Source organism: Phyllobates terribilis, unplaced genomic scaffold (genome assembly GCF_046119375.1).
Source record: "Phyllobates terribilis strain yellow unplaced genomic scaffold, ASM4611937v1 Scaffold_9__5_contigs__length_417890890, whole genome shotgun sequence".
NCBI lineage: Eukaryota > Metazoa > Chordata > Amphibia > Anura > Dendrobatidae > Phyllobates > Phyllobates terribilis.
The window spans coordinates 157,586,479-157,608,206 of record NW_027362769.1 but is presented as its reverse complement, the minus strand read 5'-3'; the positions used below and the strand labels follow the sequence as shown (position 1 = coordinate 157,608,206).

General features: G+C 43.9%; 1 protein-coding gene across 1 annotated transcript in view; it reads left to right on the top strand.

Moving 5' to 3' along the window:
• The window catches only part of ARHGAP15 (Rho GTPase activating protein 15), a 1,188,983-nt gene that overhangs the window by 225,390 nt on the left and 941,865 nt on the right, over positions 1–21,728 (top strand). The window contains exon 4 of the mRNA XM_073647243.1: positions 18,934–19,002. Within this exon, the coding sequence (XP_073503344.1) occupies positions 18,934–19,002 (69 nt within the window). The remainder of the gene's footprint in view (positions 1–18,933; positions 19,003–21,728) is intronic.

Below are 21,728 nucleotides of genomic sequence, written 5' to 3'. Positions count from 1 at the left end.
GACATCTATGAGTGTCTGGTAAATAATGTCTACCTTCCACTTGCAGTGACCAGAATCCAAAGAGTGACCTCAATATGGTTGCCTCCATAGTTGCAGATATAAGTGAATCAAAAACAAATATTGAGAAAATTTCCTTAAGAGATTTCTACAGACCTTCTGGAATGGTGATCAGTTTAGGATAGTAATATCCTCATGAATCACCAGAATGTGGGATTTACATCCTGTGGTCTTCCCTGGTTCTTCCCTGGTTGAAGGAAGCAACTTGTTGTGAATCTCCCCTTGGGTGCCATCCTGTGTCTAGAAGAAAGGTGATAATTTTTGGATTGTAGTACCATCATTGATTGCCAGAATGTGGGACTTATTTTCTCTGGCCTTCCCTGCTTTTTCCTTGTCTGCATGAATGTGGTCAGGAGAAATTGAAGGAATTTTTGTGCATCACCCTTTCTCTGCCATCTTGTGCCTAGAGGACAGGTGATAATTTTTGGTTTGTAGAACCATCATTGATTGCTAGAATGTGGGACTTATGTCCTGTGGTCTTCCTTGGTCCTTCCCTGGCTGCATGACTGTGGCTAGGAGGAGTTGAAGGAAACAAATTATTGTGTTGTGCATTTCCTCTTGGCTGCCATCTTGTGGCTAAAGGAGAATGGGGAATATAAGTTCCCTGTTCTGTCTACTGGAGAGGGTTCCAAGGTTGCAACCAACACTGATTTATCAATTATCACCTATTAAATTAATAGATGCTTATTTTTGTAGACTGAAATACTCTGAGAAGAGTCAACATTTGTGACAAACTAGCTCCAAATAATAGCTATAAAGAACATCTCTACCTCTGGGAGACCTTGCATGTCTGGTCATTGTATGGACATCCCATTGATTTAAATTAACACTATGAAATGCTTAATTTTACCTGTGACGGTGCTGCAAAGAAACAAAACACTTGCTACTACTTTCCTAAGTTTTTAAAACAGCTGGGGATCAAATAAACTGAACAAATTTTCGTCAGTTAAAGTGAAAAACAAAAAAATCCTTTACATTTTTAGTAACCACTGTAACGGGTCTGGGAGGCGGAACCTCTGAGCTACTATACAAGGGGGCGGTCCTTGTAAGGGAGCGGGTGGCGACCAGGCAGGCAGTCACAGCAGGTGACCGGGACAGTCTCTAGAAGAACGGGCAGGAGGTCACGGCAAGTGACCGGGGCAGTCTCTGGATGAACGGGCAGATGGTCACGGCAAGTGACCGGGGCAGTCTCTGGGTGAACGGGCAGATGGTCACGGCAAGTGACCGGGGCAGTCTCTGGGTGAACGGGCAGATGGTCACGGCAAGTGACCGGGGCAGTCTCTGGGTGAAGGGTTGGTACGACCTGTGGCGGCTGATGGTAGACGTGAGCTCCCAGGTGAGCAGGCGAGAGTCTCTGGATAAACGGGTGGTCACAGCATGTGACGGCGGAGCCTCCAGGAAGACCAACAGACAGGCGGCAGATGAGCGCTCCCAGGTGAGCGGGCAGAAGTCTCTGGACAGGCGGGTGGTCACAGCACGTGACGGCAGAGCCTCCAGGTAGGCTAGCAGACAGGCAGCAGATGAGCGCTCCCAGGTGAGCGGGCAGGAGTCACTGGACAGGCAGGTGGTCACAGCACGTGACAGCAGAGCCTCCAGGTAGGCTAGCAGGCAGGTAGCAGATGTGCGCTCCCAGGTGAGCGGGCAAGCTGGTCCATAGACAGACTGACAAGAGTTGGAAGGCAGACCGTCGGACCTCAGGCAAGCAGGCAGGTAGTTGATGTGCGCTCCCAGGTGAGCGGGCAAGCTGGTCCTTAGACAGACTGACAGGAGTTGTAAGGCAGACCGTCGGACCTCAGGCTAGCAGGCAGGTAGCAGAATATCAGGCAGGAATAAGACAGCAAGCTGGCAGGAATCTGGCAGGTATCTGGCAGGTAACTGGCAACGGGACCTGAGGGCTGAAGCAGAGTAGTGAACAGTGCAACAACATTGCTCGGGCACCTCCATTTTGGAGGAGGTGCCTTATATATGGTGAAGTCCTCCGGCCATTGGCCGGGGACTCCTTAGGACGGCGCGCGCGGCCCCTTTAAGAGGGAGGGAGAGCGCGCGCGCGCGCCCTAAGCACAGTGGCCGGGAAGGAGCACGCGCTGCCAGCAGAGCGGGAGGAGGACGCCGGGCACGGAGCAGAGAGGTGAGGGGAACAGCGTCCCTGCCTAGCAGAGGGCAGGGACGCCGGCGCTACAACCACATTACACAAGCAACAAAAAAAAAAGATTCAACCACCCATTCCATCTCTCTCACAATCTATCAGAAATCTAAATTATCTGACTTATACTGTTATTGTACTGCAAAGGGCCCATATATTGTTCTTACACTGGGGCCCTCTTCTGTCTCTGTCCGTGACTGGTGTAGACTGCCTGCTGTGATGTCCCTCATACACAATAAAAATATGAGGGATTACTGCTCTAATGTTTCTATGTAGCACATGTTAAGAAGCAGCAGCGGCTTGGAGGACATAATTCAGCAGTACTGAGTAGTGTAGCTGTGAATCCAGCTGTGAAATCTGGGTAAGAAAAACAAAATGCAGAAGCACCATCGGCATGTGTCTGTCTTCTTTTCCTTCATCTTACTCCTTCCCATCTTCATTAATGTAAAAACTTGGTTTAATTTGTAACCCTGTGCAATCATAGTCAGTTGTGTCAAATTGAAACAGTTTTTCAGAGTGAAAGATGAGTTAAGATGCCAGGGCAATACAGGGCTAGTAACTAGAGAAAGAAGCAGATTTCTCTGATAAGATATGTTACAAAGTTTATTATACAGTTGTGCTCAAAAGTTTACATACCCCGGCAGAATTTTTCTTGACCTTGTTTCAGAGAATATGAATGATAACAAAAAAACTTTTTCTCCACTCATGGTTATTGGTTGGGTGAAGCCATTTATTGTCAAACTACTGTGTTTTCTCTTTTTAAATCTTAATGACAACCAAAAACATCCAAATGACCCTGATCAAAAGTTCACATACCCCAGTTCTTAATACCGTATATTGCCCCCTCTAACATCAATGACAGCTTGAAGTCTTTTGTGGTAGTTGTGGATGAGGTTCTTTATTTTCTCAGATGGTAAAGCTGCCCATTCTTCTTTGCAAAAAGCCTCCAGTTCCTGTAAATTCCTGGGCTGTCTAGCATGAACTGCGCGCTTGAGATCTCCCCAGAGTGGCTCAAGGATATTGAGGTCAGGAGACTGAGATGGCCACTCCAGAACCTTCACTTTGTTCTGCTGTAACCAATGACAGGTCGACTTGGCCTTTTGGATCACCTGTTTTGGATCGTTGTCATGTTGTAACGTCCAATTACTTCCCATGTGCAGCTTCCAGGCTGATGAGTGCAAATTTGCCTCCAGTATTTGCTGATGATGTGCTGCATTCATCTTTCCTTCAACTTTTACCAACTTTCCTGTGCTTTTGTAGCTCACACATCCCCAAAACATCAGTGATCCACCTCCATACTTTACTGTAGGAATGGTGTTCCTTTCATCATAGGCCTTGCTGACCGCTCTCCATATGTAACATTTATAGTTGTGGCCAAAAAGTTCAATTTTGGTCTCATCACTCCAAACTACCTTGTTCCAGAAGTTTTGAGGCTTGTCTCTGTGCTGTTTGGCGTATTGTAGGCGAGATACTTTGTGGCATTTACGCAGTAATGGCTTTCTTCTGGCGACTTGACCATGCAGCCCATTTTTCTTCACGTGCCTCCTTATTGTGCATCTTGAAACAGCCACACTTCTAGTTTTCAGAGAGTCCTGAATTTCAGCTGATGTTATTTGTGGGTTTTTCTTTGCATCCCGAACAATTTTCCTGGCAGCTGTGGCTGAAATTCTTGTTGGTCTACCTGACCGTGGTTTAGTTTTTACAGAGCCACTGATTTTCCATTTGTTAATCACAGTTTCAACGCTGCTGACTGGCATTATCAATTCCTTGGATATTTTTTTGTATCCCTTTCCTGTGTTATACAGTTCAACTACCTTTTCCCGTAGATCCGTTGCCAATTTTTTTGCTTTCCCCATGACTCACAATCCGGAAACATCAGTGGCTGGATGAAAGATGCAAGAGTCTGTCTGGATCCCAGAAACTCACTCAGCTTTTATGCACACACACTGATTACAAGCAAACAGGTCACAGGTGAGGATACTACCTTTAGTAGCCATTCAAACCCATTTGTGTCAAATTATGTGCATGTTATCAGGCCAAAATGACCAGGGTATGTGAACTTTTGATCAGGGTAATTTGGATGTTTTGGTTGTGATTTAAGATTTAAAAAGAGAAAACACTGTAGTTTGACAATAAATGGCTTCACCCAACCAATAACCATGAGTGGAGAAAAAGTTTTTTTGTCATCATTCATAGTCTCAGAAACAAGGCAAAGAAAGGAAAAATTCTGCTGGGGTATGTAAACTTTTGAGCACAACTGCATATACTCGTAGAGTAGTGTGAAGATGAAGAAGTGAACTGTAAAGTTCCCGGTTATCTAGAGTTGTAAATGAGTAAATTATAAAGTTCCTGGAGGTCTGGTGTAGTAAAGGAGTTATTGCAATTTTTTTTTATAAACTGTATAGAGAAGAAGTAAATTGTAAAGTTCCTGATGGAGCAGAGAAGTGAAAAAGTAAATTGTAAAGTTCCTGGAGATTTCGAGTAATAAAGGAGTGGAATGTTAAGTTCTCAGTGATTTAGAATAGTGAAGGAATGTATCATGGAGTCCCTGATGGTTTAGACTAGTGAAGGAGTGGATCGTAAAGTCCCTGGTGGTTTAGAGTTGTGAATAAGTATATTGTAAAGTTCTTGTTCATCTAGAGTAGTGAAGAAGTGATTTGTAAAGTTGCTAGTGCTCTATAGTAATGAAGAAGAGGATTGTAAAGTACTTGATAGTTAGAGAAATGAAGGAGGAAATTGTAATGTTCCCGGTGGTTTAGAGTAGAGAAGGAGTGAATTGTTAAGTATTTGGTGGTCTAGAATAGTGATAGAGTATTGTAGAGTCCCTGGTGTATTAGAGTAGTGAAGGAGTGGACAGTAAAATCCCTGGTGGTCTAGAGTGATGAATAAGCAAACTTGTAAAATTCTTGGTGGTTAGAGAAATGAAGGAGGGAATTGTAAAGTTCCCAGCAGTCTAGAGTAGAGAAGAAGTGGATTGTTATGTACTTATTGGTCTAGAATAGTGATAGAGTATTGTACAGTCCCTGGTGGTCCAGAGTGATGAATAAGCAAAATTGTAAAGTTCTTGGTGTTTAGAGTAATGAAGAAAAAAAGTGCTTATCCAAAGTAATGAAGGAGTAAAGTGTACGTTTCTGGTGGTCTCGCTTAATGAAGAAGTGAATTGTAAAGTTGCTGGTGCTCTAGAGTAGTGAAGGAGATACTTTTTACTTACCTTTAGGTGACACAGACATCCTTTCTGTAATAAGGAACTCGTGTTGAATCTCCTCTTTTCTTTCCTGCACAGATCAAACAAATTCAGTTATTATGCCCTTTGGTGTCCAGTCTTTGGTAGTCCCCGCTAAGAAATGAAGACCCAGGGCAATGGTCCAATTATCTATCCCATACAAACAGACTGTTAGCTCTTACCACTTATTCTGTTTCTCTTACACCGCTCCTCGTTCTCCTCCTCTGTGTCAGTCATCACTGCATGTCCATCATAAGCCAGGAAGACCAGGATCTAGGTCTCTCCCAGGTAAAGAATTGAACCTGGGCTGTAATGAAACAATGAGAAGATGTGTGTAGCACAATTTAGTAGTAAACAATTAAGAGTAAATTATAATCTAAAGTTGCAGACATTTTCCTCATACAATGATTGAACTTCAGGTAAAACCAGAATAGTGTTTATAAATAGATATATATATAGAATATAGTATCTATGCTTATGCCATATAATGTACACACTGGGCTTGTTTTTCTTGTGGTTACTACTTTTTGTTACAAAAACAAAATATTTACCATTTCGATAAATTCACATGTAGAGTCAGTGCAACTGTTTTTCCAGCATTTAGCCCTGAATTTACATGTTTTACTCTTGGTTTTTCTGTCCGGCCAAGGCAGATAATTTGGCACTAAAACCTAGTCACTAGGGACATCAAAACTGGCATAGCAGAGCTTGTGTTGGCACGAGAATCCTGGCTGCAGTTCACATCACCTGAGCAACATAACAAGTCCTAGTATTCTACATATGTGTCTACAAATTGTTCCATGGAACACTTCTGTCTGCAGACATTCGGTTTATTCTCCGGTATATATTGCATTCTGATATTTGTAGGAATAATTTACTCACATTGCTGAAAATTTACATTCTATTCTAATTAAGAAGAGCTACAAACATTCTCACGCCAATAATAGAGATTATGCATCAGAATTGATTAGCCAATGATATCTAATGGAGAAGTAATGGATAAATGACAGCATTGGCTTGGTCCCTATGCACAATCCCATAGGTGACAGTCACACAGATTTGTCCTTCTCTTTTTACGAGATATATGATGAACATGAGATGACCAGTTTAAAACATGATTTTGTGATACTCTGTAGAGAGTTGTTATCCAAAGGAAAGGTCATCAATGTTATAGTCCTAGACAGCTCCTTTAAGTGACAAAAGTCTAAGAAATGTATAATAGGTGCAATATATTTTATAATAGACACTTCAGCTGCTGCAGATCCTCTTTAACATGAGTTAGGCATGAGTTATAGAATAGATAGTGACTGCCATCACTTATCACTTCTTCCTCCTGTTCACATCCAGGCACAGCTGCTCTAGGTCCTTACATGTCCAGCATTATACACAAGGTCCTGGTCCTTGTAAATATCAGAACCTAATGAAGCGGTTCCTGAGGCTGTACAGGAGACAGCAGCAGTAAATACACGTCTGGCTTGGGGTCTGAATTGATTTTGTGGTCTGCGACCTGAACTAATTTTAGGGACTATGTATCAATTATAAAGTTTAATCTGGGACTGGACTGAGGTCTGGATACATTTTGGGGTTCAGATATTGATTGACCTATTTGTTCACTGCTATTACCTTTAATAAAAATTACAATTGACCCCAACAAGATTTTTTTTTGTCTATGGATCCCTATCAACCATAAAAAGGGTTTTCTCTTAAGTGTCCATAGTGGCATATCCAAAGATCCTACACTTTCCTCCAGAATTGGAGCCCCCAATTTCGTGTGCTGGCTGTCATTCGACCTAGAGGTGGGACCTGCATCTATCAGACATTTATTGAATGTAGGAATATGCCATAAATTTCTCCCTTTAATCTGGTCCTATGTATGCCAAAAGAACAGTTTTGGCAAAGTGGAGATTATTGTTATGAACTGCTACAAGCACTAAGGAAAGATAAGAAGACTGTCCCTACAATAGGACTAAGCTGATTCCCTACGATGCAGCGGGGGACCTGTCCCTTGTGAACAGACCCGCCTAAGTCCTCGGCTAGTCTGAACGCAGACCTATAGATATAAGGGAGGGGTCCCTAAAAGTACTAAGAACTGGGAAATAGTTGGACACCTCCTAGCAGAAAATGTAGCAGAGAAAAGACAAACAAACAAAAAGTACTAGTGGTCCAAGGACCAAGCAAACTACAGAGTTAGGTACAATGCACCTGGCTAGCTTAAGAGTAAATGTAACACTGAAGTCCAGGAAAGCCAGAAGGGCGGAGCTGGATCATATAGGCAGAAAGTCATGTGACCAACAAAATAGAAAAAAGACTAACAGAAGGATTCTAACTGTACCCCCTCTTCTATGAGGATCCTCTGGATCCTCCAGGCCCAGATCTATCAGGAAACCTCCTGTGAAACGCTCCGACAAGTTTAGGAGCAGCGACATCATCCGCCCTTACCCAGGAGTTATCCTCGGGACCGAAACCTTTCCAAGCGACGAGATACTGCAATCTCCATCTATGCCATCTAGAATTAAGAATGCAAGAAATTTCATATTCACCGTCTTCCACCACCGGAGGAACAGAGACAGTGGCGTCCCTATCAGAAACATCAGCTTTTTTCAATAAGGAAACATGAAACACCGGATTAATCTTCCAGGAGGTAGGAACCTCCAACCTAAAGGCAGACTGGTTAACTACCTGAAGCACCTTAAACGGCCCTACAAACTTCGGACCCAATTTCTTAGAAGGAATCCTCAACCGCAGATTCTTAGAGGACAACCAAACCATGTCACCAACCGTAAACAAAACCTCTTGACGTTTCCTGTCAAAGTACCTCTTAGAATTTTTGTTAGCCTCTTGAAGGTTACAACGTACATCAGTCCAAACTCTCTCCAAATCACCGGAAAAATTCTCCTCCTCCAGCACAGCCGATACCAATTTGGAGAATGACCCAAACGACGGATGTCTCCCAGTACAACAAAAAAAAGGAGAACACCCAGCAGAAGAGGATGTATGGTTGTTAAGAGCAAATTCAGCAAGTGGCAGAAACTCAGACCACCCCTCTTGATTGTCAGCCACAAAACAACGCAAGAACTGCTCAACATCCTGGTTCTTTCTTTCAGTCTGTCCATTAGACTCAGGATGATATCCAGATGAAAATGACAAATGAACTCCCAACCTGTCACAAAAGGCACGCCAAAAACGAGCCACGAACTGAGGTCCCCTATTGGAAAGAATGTCGGTAGGAACGCCATGGAGTCTAACAATTTCCTTAACAAAAGCCTTAGCGAGTGTCTTAGCGCAGGGCAGTTTGATGAAAGGAACAAAGTGACACATCTTGCTAAAACGGTCCACGACCACCCAGATGACAGTGAAACCCTCAGAGGCAGGAAGGTCAGTAATAAAATCCATAGCCAGATGTGTCCAAGGTGCACTAGGAACCTCCAGAGGGCAAAACAACCCCGCAGCAGGAGCATGTGAAGACTTAGATCTAGCACACACAGTACATTGACATCCTCCTGGGCTTTCAGAATCCCATCTTCCAAAATGGAGTCCAATGCTGCTATCACAACACCTTCCTGTAAAATGCTCTCCTCCTCCTCGGTACCAACCATGGTAGAAAAGCTGCGAGATAAAGCATCAGCTTTTACATTCTTGGTACCCGGGATGTAAGTAACAGAAAAATTAAACCGCAAAAAAAAAAGTGCCCATCTAGCCTGACGGGCATTCAAGCGCTTGGCAGCATCAAGATAGATCAGATTCTTATGATCAGTGAAAACCTGAATGGGAAATTTGGCACCTTTCAAGAGATGACGCCAATGTTCAAATGCGAGTTTAATCGCCAGCAATTCCCGATTACCAACATCGTAATTAAGTTCGGTCTCAGGAATTTTTTTTGAAAAAAAGGCACAGGGATGTACTCCATCCTTGTTTTCCTGAGACAAAACAGCACCGACCCCCACCGAAGAAGCATCAACCTCAACCAAAAAAGGCTTGGTCTCATCAGGCTGCATAAGGATGGGGGCAGAACTGAACCTCTCCTTGAGATACACCAAAGCTTCAATGGCCTCAGTAGTCCACTGAACCGTATTCGCACTTTTCCTGGTGAGATCTGTCAGCGGCTTAACAATTATAGAAAAATTCTTAATGAATTTTCTGTAATAATTGGCGAAACCCAAAAATCTCTGGATCGATTTCAAACCAATAGGCCTAGGCCATTCCTGCACAGCCTGAACCTTCACCGGGTCTATCTCAAAGCCCTCGCTGGAGATAATGTAGCCCAAAAAACTAATTCTCTGCACAGCGAACTCACATTTCTCCAGCTTAGCAAACAGTGAATTGTCACTTAACAACTGCAATACCTCACGTACGCTCCGCCAATGAGACTCCAGATCCGGTGAATAAATCAAAATGTTATCCAAATATACCACCACATTCTTACCAATCAACGGTCTTAGGATGTCATTAATAAGGTTCTGAAAAAACGCTGGTGCATTGGTAAGACCAAAAGGCATAACCAGATTCTCAAAATGACCCACCGGAGTGTTAAAAGCAGTTTTCCATTCATCATCCTCCTTCATTCGTAACAAATTGTATGCCCCCCGGAGATCAATTTTAGAGAACCACTTGGCTCCCACTAACTGGTTGAACAAGTCAGGAATTAATGGCAGTGGGTAGGAATTGCGTACGGTAATTTTATTAATTTCGCGAAAGTCCAGACATGGACGTAAACCGCCGTCCTTTTTTTTTACAAAAAAAAATCCAACAGCCACAGGTGACTTAGAAGGTCTAATGTGACCGGCGGCCAAGCTTGTCTGTATGTATTCCTCCAAGGCCTTTCTCTCAGGAATAGTCAGATTAAATAAGCGACTCTTGAGAAGAGTAGCTCCAGGAACAAACTCAATGGTGCAATCATAGTCCCTATGAGGGGGCAAAACTTGCGACTCCTCCTCAGAAAAAACCTTCCAAAAATCCTGAATAGGTACAGGTAATTCCCCTTTTTCCACAGCAGCAATGCGACCGTTACAGCATTTATCATAACACTTAGAACTCCAAGACATAATTTCATTGGTAGACCAGTACAGTACAGGATTGTGTAGTTTTAACCAAGGTAACCCCAAAACCACTGGAGAAGGCAAATTATTTAATACCGCCAAATCCAAATTCTCTTGGTGAATACCATTAATGGTGAGGGAAAATTCAAAAACCTTGTGAGTAATACATTTCAAGGGAGAGCCATCAACAGCAACCACAGAAATAGGAGATGACAAAAGTTTGGATTCTAATTTTAATTTTTCCAAAAATCCCTTATCAATCACATTGAGTGTAGAACCATAATCCACAAATACCCGAAATTCAATCAATTCCTCCTGGAATGAGGTGCTCCCAGAAAGAAATACTCCCTTTGAATTTAAACAAGCTATACGGGCGTAACTGACCTTTTTTTTTTCTTTGTTCAAACGAAGCACACAGTTCTTAATAAAGTGATCAGATTTACCGCAATAAAAACATAATCCCTTTGCAAACCTGCGGTCTTTTTCCTGAGAGTGGGGAGACATCGCCCCAATCTCCATCGGTTCTCCACCTTCCGAGCAGACCTTCTGAAAACTAGGAGCTGCCATTGCAGTAGATTTCTCTTCCTTAATCCTAGCACGCAGTCGCCTGTCCACACGTATAGCTAATTGCATTGCCTCTTGCAAGGTTCCAGGTGTAGGGAAGGCAATCAGCAGATCTTTAACCCTTTCACCTAGACCAGCAAGAAACTGACATTTTAATGCAGAGTCATTCCATTCCACTTCAGCCAACCCTCTTCTGAAGTATGTACAATAATTTTCCACATCACCTGATCCCTGCTTCAAACGTCTTAATTCAGTTTCAGCAGATGAGACTCGATCAGGATCATCATACAACAACCCCATAGCAGAAAAAAATCTTCTACAGATCTAAAACACGGATCATTAGGTTGTAGAGAAAAGGCCCATCCCTGTGGTTCTTTGCGCAAAAGTGACATTATAAACCCAATGCGCTGTGATTCATTCCCAGAGGATCTGGGTCTTAAACGAAAATATCATAAACAAGCGTTTTTAAAGGAAAAAAAATCTTGCTGTTTACCATAAAAAAAATCTGGCAATCCTACCTTCAGCTCCACAAAATACGCTCCAGGACAGCTACTCACGTGTTGCTGGAGCTCGGCCACCTCCAAAGACAGTCCCTGCAGGCGTTGAGCCAACTCCTGAACCGACACCATGCTGAAATCTGGATTTCTTTCCTTAGAGTGTTTTATTTTTGGGCTGGACTTACTGTTATGAACTGCTACAAGCACTAAGGAAAGATAGGAAATCTGTCCCTACAATAGGACTAAGCTGATTCCCTACGATGCAGCGGGGGACCTGTTCCTTGTGAACAGACCCGCCTAAGTCCTCGGCTAGTCTGAACGCAGACCTATAGATATAAGGGAGGGATCCCTACAAGAACTAAGGACTGGGAAATAGTTGGACACCTCCTAGCAGAAAATGTAGCAGAGAAAAGACAAACAAACAAAAAGTACTAGTGGTCCAAGGACCAAGCAAACTACAGAGTTAGGTACAATGCACCTGGCTAGCTTAAGAGTAAATGTAACACTGGAATCCAGCAAGGCCAGAAGGGCGGAGCTGGATTATATAGGCAGAAAGTCATGTGACCAACAAAATAGAAAAAAGACTAACAGGAGGGTTCTAACAATTATCACTATGTGCCGGCTACGCTCACGGAAAGAATGAGATCCCGATACTATAAGCATGGTTTTTTTATACATACCAATGCGTTTTGGTGCTGGACTGGCACTTTTCTCAGGGTAAAAAAGCAAAATGTCAAGAATATTTTTTGGCATACGCAATGTGCAAGTTTAGTTTGTGTGGCAGGAGCATCCCCGGCGAAGTATAAAGAAATAGTGTGAAATTTTAAAACTTGCTTACAGTTAAGGGGATGTCCACAGGATAGGTGATAATTTGCTGTGCGCTGCCTCTTTAAGAGCATGGGAGTGCGTGTACGAAATAGGCACGCCGCCGGAGGTCCATGTTGCATGCACAGGAGAAGGAGGGAGAGGAGCGTGTGGACGCCTTCGTGGTCAGGGAGGTGAATATGTCAATGTCCCCGCATGGCGAAAGCAGGGGAACCATGCAAGAGCGCTGGCAATGAATGGATGTTACATGTATATTTTAATGTTCAGCAGATAATGGGGCTTGGTACTGTATAACAGATGCTAGATCTGCTGCAGAACATCTTCCAAAGCGATCTGAAATAATGAGTTTATTGATAAGCAGATTAATCTTTCAATTGATGTATATATTAGTAAAACAATGTATCTAAATTCTTGGCAAATGGACAAAATAGGCTACAGATTAGCTCCCAAACTAGAAGACAATGTAAGAGAAAGCAAAGACGCCGACACATGCCCAGGAAGATTGTACGGCAGCTTGGCGCAATTGGGAAGGTCAGCAGATTTCGCAGTAACTGAGAATGAGGAAGAGAGGGTGAATCATTTCTTTAATGAACGACTAAAGACTTTCTCAGAGCTTCGTTATCAGCAGTTACAGGTTGGACTTTTTTGACTTCTTTCGTAAAATGAGTAAAGTTTTTATAGAATCCTACAATTCCTTTGTGCTGTTGGGGGAATTCATTGCTGAAATGGCCGGTTGAGCAGCCAAAGGGTTGCTTTGGAAGTCTTTTCATTAAGTTTCCCCATTGTATCGTCTGCCCTAGATTCATATATGACATGTGGTATTCTCTTTAAAATATGCAACGCTTTGTATACGTAACATCTAAATTTCTAAAATATTAATCACAGGATTGGTGGAAAAAATAATGATCCTCTATAATAATGGGATGTTGTTCCTTTCATTTAAATCTTGCATTAATAATAAAAATGAAAGCTCGCAGATCTGTGAAGTTGTCTCCATAGCATCGTGGAATCACACTCACTTACCCTACATGTTAATAACACGAGGAGCTGACACTCCAGAAAACAGGCCTGCAAAATAGAGAAAATAAGCTATGACATTTCCTTCCTTCCCCAAAGGAGTAACTGCCACCAACCAAAGTATTTTCATGAAAGCGCTTTTGCTTTAGATGCCGAATATTAAGGGAGCAAAACACTTCAGGACACAGTCTTGTCACCAGATGTTTTTTGCCTGTAATGTATTTGTTAAGTGGTGTTCTTTTAAATAGGTCATTTAAAGTTTTACATTGTGCTTGAGATGCCAGCTGGTATTTCTTTATATTTTTTTATTTCATTTATTTATTTATTTATTTTAAATCAAAGTTATAAATATTCAATCTGATTTGATACAATGTTGCAAAGTAAAAAAAAAACAACAACACTTATTTTACATTTATTACAAGACACATTATCAGGATAAATCATATCGTCTTTTCTTTTTGGAGATCGACTTTTGGATCCTAATAATGGGCCAAGTCATTTTAATTAGGTATTTTAGAGAGTCATGTACATAACAAAACATATAATCTCCTCCTCATTCTTAAACCATCACGACCGGGTTATTTTTCCGTTTTTTTTCGTTTTCATTTTTTTCTTCTCCTTCTTTCAAGAGCCATGATTTTTTTTTTCTTTCTGTCCACCTAGCCATATGAGGGCTTATTTTTTACAGGACGGATTGTACTTTTCATTGACACCGTTCATTTTATCATGTGATGCACTGGAAAGCGAAAAGAAAATTGCAAATGCATTGAAATTGCAAATAAAGTGCAGTTCCACAATTGTATTTTGGGTTTTGTTATTTACTATGTTCACTATATGGTAAAATTGAACTGGCAATATGATTTGCCAGGTCAGTATGATTCCACAAATATCAAAAATGTATAGTGTAAAGATCTGAGGTTGTGGGTTGTAAATATTCACCTAGGCAGGTTAACGATGCTACAATATTTTATTCCTTACATCAAGGGTTTACAACAATTCCAGGTAAATGGGCAAAATACAATTGTCTCAGTCCACAAGATCCCCTCCTGGGGACGGTGGTTCCATTGTCTTTGTTGCAGGCGATAGTCACTGTCTCCAAACTTTTGGTTGACCCACAGATTTCGTATCTCCAGCCAGTATAATCTGTAGCCACAGTCCACGCTCCTCCAGACAACAGATAAAATGATGGGAGAACAGGGATCCAGTAACGCCAGTCCTTTAAGCAAGTTTAAATCCAACCGACATCTCCCACAATTGTAGCACTTTTATCTAGCTCAATCGGTAACTGATCTCCAACAATTCACATACCATCCATCCAGGAACTACAAGACCTCAATCTAGCTCCTTTCTCTTCAACAACATTCCAATCAACTACTGAAAAAAACATGTGGCTTCTTTTTCTCCTTCACTGGGATCAGCCCCTCAAAGCTAAGTGTGCATTAGTGGAGGTCTCAAGACGAACTCATCACCTGGAACTGCATGTGACATGCCCTGTAGTGACGGTTCCGCCAGATGTACTTTTCCCACAATGAGCCTAGTGGCTGAGAGAATAATGGTTAGAGACTCCAGAGATACTAATGAGATTACTGGACACTTTACAAGTGAAATTAGTGCACATACTGATGAACTATGCAGAACATTAATAAAATACAGCAAGAAATCACTAATAAAACACAACAATAAGATCAATGGCATTGGTGCTCCATGCTGGAAAAAGTCTGATAGTCTTTAGAACAAGGCAAGATCCTTACACTTCTCTCCCACTTTTTCAGCACAGACACAGATGTAAGAGGTCTCACCTTTATGAGAATGAAGCTTTGTATCATCCAGTTTTCTCAAAGCATATTCCATGTCGCCCTTGCGAATAAACTCCACAGTCCCCACTCCACTCTGGTGTAAATCAGCATAGTAGACATCTCCAGCTTCTCTGATATGGTCTTTCAGATCCTGCCAACGCCCCAATGGGGGAAGCTCTGAAATGAGGACTCTGTATTTATTTTGTTGGGATGGGGGTCTGTTCCTCCCACGCGGTCCTCCATATCCTCCCTCTTATCCCCTATTTGTCCTGGGAAACTCCACACGTACCTGATGAGAACCAAACTTGTATCAAACTTGTGACCAACCCCAGAGTGCTGACCCTCAGCTAGGGGGGTGGTCACTTGGTGACCAGGTAAATATTGTTCTGGGGGCACAATATCTCGGCTGACCAGTGTGATGGTAGAACAAGTGTCCCAAAGTCCCTGGGCCTCCTCTCTGATGTAATTTACCTCCCCCAGGTCACATTCATTCATGGTAACAGTCATTGTATTTTGTGTATTACTCGCCACTGGTGGGGGGTTAGTAGTCGGCATGTTGAGATTGCTCCTTTCCCTCTTGTCTGATGAAGTGTGAACCGCTCCTTGGCTTTGGGTTATGACATTGGCCTAGTGACACACCAATCCTGCTCCCAGATTGTTTACCAGCAACATATCTACTTGTAAGTGTCGCACTACTCTTATATCCACCTTCCATGACTGTGACCCCAGTCTAAATGTAGTCGGGCCCTCCGAATGTTCAAAGATTTTCCTCTGGCTATGTTAACTAACATATGGCTGCCGGGAACAATACATTGGTCCAGTACTAAATGTTCTTTGATCAATGTGACTGAGGCTCCAGTCACGGAGCCCCACAGCCACCACGCTCTTTACCCAGACCAGCTGCAAATGCTGGTAAATGGACTGATGTGTCCCATCTAATCAAGGACACTTGTCCTTGTACCACATACTATATGCCTCTTTTTCTTCCGGTCAAAGTAGTGGGATCTTCTCCTCCTCAGTTTTTTAGCCCCATTGCAGCACAGTGTTCACTGGTTGAGGAGACGGATGATGTGGGTGTGGTGCCCCTGAGGGTTCAGTCGCCACAGAGATACTGCACCTCACCCGGAGGTGTGGTGTCTCCCTTCTCTCAGGTAAGGAGGGAGTGCTGCACGGAACCTCAACCACCTACATCCAACACAACACTGCTCCAGGCCAGCCGGAGGGGCAAGATGAAATGTTGTTTTCTGCTGGGCCCTGGCCCTGGCTGGAGTAGGGGGGGAACCCAAAGGTAGGGGGAACCAAAAGTGGGTGTGGGTGGAGGAAACAGATACATGGAGCCCATATACAGTAAGTATATAATAGGAAGCTATATTAGGTCCAGTGGTGAGACAGTTCAGTTCAGCACAGAGTGCAGTTCTAGTGAGGGCTGTTCAGACGAACAGTCCGGGAGCAGAAGCTCAGTCAGAGCTCTGCTCCACAAGTTAGGGCCCAGGATAGAGGCCCCGGAGGGGAGCAGGGAGCAGGCTCCATTCTACTTAAAGGATCCCAGGGGGTACGGTGCGTGCAGGACGGCACCCGTACTCCCCGCTCCTGCCTGGTGTCAGGAAGGATTGGTTGCTACACTCAAAACCCCAGGGGGTCAGGTTGGTCCCGGATCCGACGTACAGGAAGGACTTCAGCATACCCGAGTGGGAATGAGAGTGGGCAGCGTAAGACAACGGTGAGAAGGACCGAGTGTGAAAAAAAGGTCAAGATAGGTACATATGAAAGTGGGGTTCCGCTAGGCATTCCTAAATTTGCTGAGAAAGGATTGAACCCCTGCTCGATGAACGCAGCGCGAAGATGGAGGCCTTCACCTGCAAAGTTCATTTGTGAATTGGCTAAGACCTGTAAGTAAAACCTTGGACGACTGCATCGAACAGCCTCTGTCTGTTTCTTCACCGGCACCACTGATTCTCACTGCACTACAACGCCCAGCACACCATTCCACCATCTATCTATCTACACTGCCCTGAGGCCCGCTCCACCTGTGGGGAGCTGTACCATCTTTAGCTGCCTTGTCACCTGCCTCAGAGGACTGCTGCAGCGCTGGTGACCTTCACCAGACACCACATGTGGCGTCACAAATTTCTCTGAACTTTAATAGTAATCGCTACCCCTTTTGTACACTGTCCGCCCTGGGCCAGCCACCGTGATATATATATATATTGTCTCCAAACAGTAAGGCCCACGGGGTGCGACATGGGCTAGAACATTCCCTGGCAAAGTGTCCCATGCCTACACAGTTATGGCAGCTTAGCCCTCCTCGCCCCAACACGGGCCATACTTGGGGGCTTGGGAAACCTCCCCCTCTTTGTGAAGTCCGAAATCCCCACAGTTCCTCCACTGGCCGATCCATGGATCTCGCTGACCTCCCTGTAAGCACCAATCATCAGCCAATCTTGCAGCCTCATCCAGGCTGAGTGGTTTTCTATCCACCACCCATTCTTTTAAGTCACGTGGGAGTTTGGACATAAATTGTTCCAGCATGAATAATAATCTAATTATCTTTTTATTTATATAGCACCAACATATTCCACAGCTCTTTAAAATTCAGACAATTTACAGACATTATCGACACTCGTATTGTGAGCCACCTTCATTGTTTTCCAGCATCGTTCCTGACGGTATCCGTCGAAAAGTGACCTGCCGGCAGCTTCAGTGTTTCAAGGAGCTGCACGGGAGTCACTTTTCAGTACAAGTCTATGAGAGTCTTGTTCTTGCTTCGTTCTGTCCTCACAAGATTGCGCAGCAGGACTGAAATGGCGCCAAAATATAGTGAAGATGCCGGAGGGTGAGTATATGTCTGGGGGCAGGGGACTTGTTTTTTTCAGCGTTGGAGCGGCGCTTTAAATCTAACAAAAAAAACTCTGGAGTGGTGCTTTAAAGAGTGGAAAAAGATAAATGTTGCAATATGTCGCCAACTTGTTCATTCCTAGAAGAATTGGTGCTGTCCTTAAAAATCATGGAGGGCACACAAACTGCTAGAGGTAGTAGTTTTTGGTGTAGGGTGTACTCATTTATGCATCAACTGATTTAAGCAAAACTGAAGATTTTGTAATGAAAGTTATATTAGTAATCTTAATTTCATGCTATGGGTGAAAAAGTTTTCTATGGAACTCAGTCTTGTCAAAATTTTGGAAATTCTTTTTAAGTAGAGTGAAATGTTGAAGAAAATATAATTTTTCTAAGGGTGTGTATTCATTTAGGGTACGCTCACACTAGCGCATAAAAAAAAAATTGGTCCTATATCCAGAAAAGTATCTCTCTCTATCATTGCTTATGAAATGTAGGAGCTTTTTTCATATTTTTCTATATAGAAGATATCAGATGATTTGTTCTCTAATTTACTAATTACTAGATTTGCCATCCCTCTTGTGTGTAACCTGGCCAGAGTTAATGTTTTTTTTATTTTAATTCCTTCTAATTAATGAATTCAGTCAAGACAACTGCAGGCAGAACATTACTGGGGACTTTGGGAATGGAACATCACGGACCTGTGGATGGGGTGAAATGAAGAAGGTCTGGCCATAAGTTATAACTATAAATAACAGGTTGTCTGGCTGTTAATAGTCGCTGCCTATAGGGTCAATTAGCAGCGGAAAGAAAGAACTTAATACATTTGTGAGTTTGTAGTTGAACATTAATTGGAAAACTTTTAGTAACCTTCATTTTGGTCAATTAGCGTTGTCCTTTGTTGTAATGAAGCTGTTTCTTGCACTATCTTATTTTTCAGATCTCTCGTCATCGAAGGAATCACTCACAACACTACGTGACTGACAACCAAATTCATAAAGGTTTTTTAGTAAGTGATTACTATTGATGAGTTTAATCGTCTGAATGTGTTAACTGACTTTAATCATAATACAGTGCCGCACACTAAGATTGGGCATACGCCCAAAATTCAACCCATTCATGGCATGCCAATAGGTGTACTTTTTTTTGTCTTTTTCATAATGGCCAATGCTAAGGTTGAGCGGATTTCTAGCCATTGGGTGGGCCGCGCTTTTGTGATCTCACACTTATTAGGTAATGTAGATCTTTAAACGTAAGTTTGGGTCCACCATATACTGGAACAAAAAGGGGGTCCTGACCCTTGTTTGCAAACCAGTTAGGCAACATGCAAGACTTAGAGGTCTCTGACTGGCTGCAGTGGTTACTATAGAACACTCGTTCATCTGATTCAAACGGGACTTAACTGCTGCATCCAATCAGTGGCCTGTGATTGGCTGCAGCGATCGCTTCCAGAAGAGGAAGTTAGGACACCCACAGAATAAAGGAGCAGTGGGGTCTGGTAGAAGAGTTTTTTTTTTTTTTTTAAATGTTAGTGTAGCGCCGGCGTCCCTGCCCTCTGCTAGGCAGGGACGCTGCTCCCCTCACCGCTCTGCTCCGTGCCCGGCGTCCTCTCCCCGCTCTGCTGTCAGCGCGCGCTCCTTCCCGGCGTCCTCCTCCCGCTCTGCTCTCAGCGCGCGCTCCTTCCCGGCCCCTGTGCTTAGGGCGCGCGCGCGCTCCCCTCCTCTTAAAGGGGCCGCGCGCGCCGCCCTAAAGAGTCCCCGGCCAATGGCCGGAGGACTTCATCATATATAAGGCACCTCCTCCAAAATGGAGGTGCCCGAGCAATGTTGTTTGCACCTGTGTCTCACCTGTGCTTCAGCCCTCAGGTCCCGTTGCCAGTTACCTGCCAGTTTCCTGCTAGTTACCTGCCAGTTACCTGCCTGTTTCCTGCCTGAATACTTGTTACCTGTCTGCCAGTCTGAGGTCCGACGGTCTGCCTTACTACTCCTGTCAGTCTGTCTAAAGGACCAGCCTGCCCGCTCACCTGGGAGCGCATATCAGCTACCTGCCTGCTTGCCTGAGGTCCGACGGTCTGCCTTACTACTCCGGTCAGTCTGTCTATGGACCAGCTTGCCCGCTCACCTGGGAGCGCTTCTCCGTTATCTGCCTGCTTGCCAGCCCGGAGGCTCCGTTGTCACGTGCTGTGACCACCAGCTATCTCAGAGACTCTTGCCCGCTCACCTGGGAGCGCATCTCCGTTACCTGCCTGCTTGCCAGCCCGGAGGTCCCGTTGTCACGTGCGGTGACCACCAGCTATTCCAGAGACTCTTGCCCGCTCACCTGGGAGCGCTTCTCCGTTACCTACCTGCCTGCCAGCCCGGAGGTTCCGCCGTCACGTGCCGTGACCACCTGCTATTCCAGAGACTCTCGCTTGCTCACCTGGGAGCACACATCTACCATCTGCCTGCTAGCCTACCCGGAGGCTCTGCCATCACAGGTCGTACCTACCCCTTACCCAGAGACTGCCCTGATCACTTGCCGTAACTCCCTGTCCGTTCACCCAGAGACTGCCACCCGCTCCCTTACAAGGGCCGCCCCCTTGTATAGTAGCTCAGAGGTTCCGCCTCCCGGACCCGTTACAGTCCGCCTCCCGGACCCGTTACAGTTAGGACCACCATGGGTTTATTTTTAAACTATTAAAAAGTAGCGGAGAATGCCTTTAAGGAGAATTCCTTTCTCGCAGGTGCATGGCTCTCTCTTATGAACTCTATGGAATTACTGAAACCTACGAGCAGGCTGTATCAGCTGTTTTTCACCAGGAAATCTTTCATCTATTTTTCTAACTGGATAATTGTCAAATCTCTAGCAAGAAACTTCTACCATTAGAGGGATCTAACTGCATACGTATTTGTCCAGTTTGCATTGAACTCAATTAAAACAGCATAGCTGTAGTGAGATCTATCAAGAGTCAGTTTTGGGTAACCACTATCATGATAAAGGGTCTTTTCTTACATTTGATTTTCGCTTGACATATCCCAAGTTGAGCGATTTTAAATAACCTGCTTTGAAAAAGAAAACATGATTTTGTGATGCTGTGTTGGGAGATGTCTATGCTATATGTGTCTTCATGGGGCCATCCAGTGTGTATGATGTGGATTGCTGCCTGTTCAGGTTTTGTTTCCATGTCATAATAATGTAGTGAGTTTGAAATGTTAAAATAGGAGTCCTTACTAGGGTTGAGCGAGTATGTTCTGTTCGAGTATGCTCGGGCCGAGCTTCGAGTATTTACAGCTGCTCGGTGATATGGTTGAATCGCTCCCGTGTGCATGATTTGCAACTGTTTGACAGCTTTATTACATGTGAGGAATGTGTAAGAAATAGCCATTCCTCACATGTAATAAAGCTGTCAGTCGCAAATCATGCACACAGGAGTGATTCAAACATATCACCAAGCCGCTGTAAATACTCGGAGCTCGGCCCAAGCATACTCGCTGAAAGGGTTAATAGAACATACTCGCTCAACACTAGAACTTCTTACCAAAATGTGCATGAAGTTAAGGGTAGACACATTATAAAGCAGTTCAGTGCTCTCCCCTGTTGCATCGTGGAACCCTTAGTGCATGGGTGAATCTGGACACAAACACCCTCCCACTCATTTCAATGGAAGTTTGGTACATATTTTTCCCCGGCAGACTTAAAATCTGCCTTGTGGTTGATTGGGTAAAACAAATCTGGATGTGTGGAATGTCAACTGAA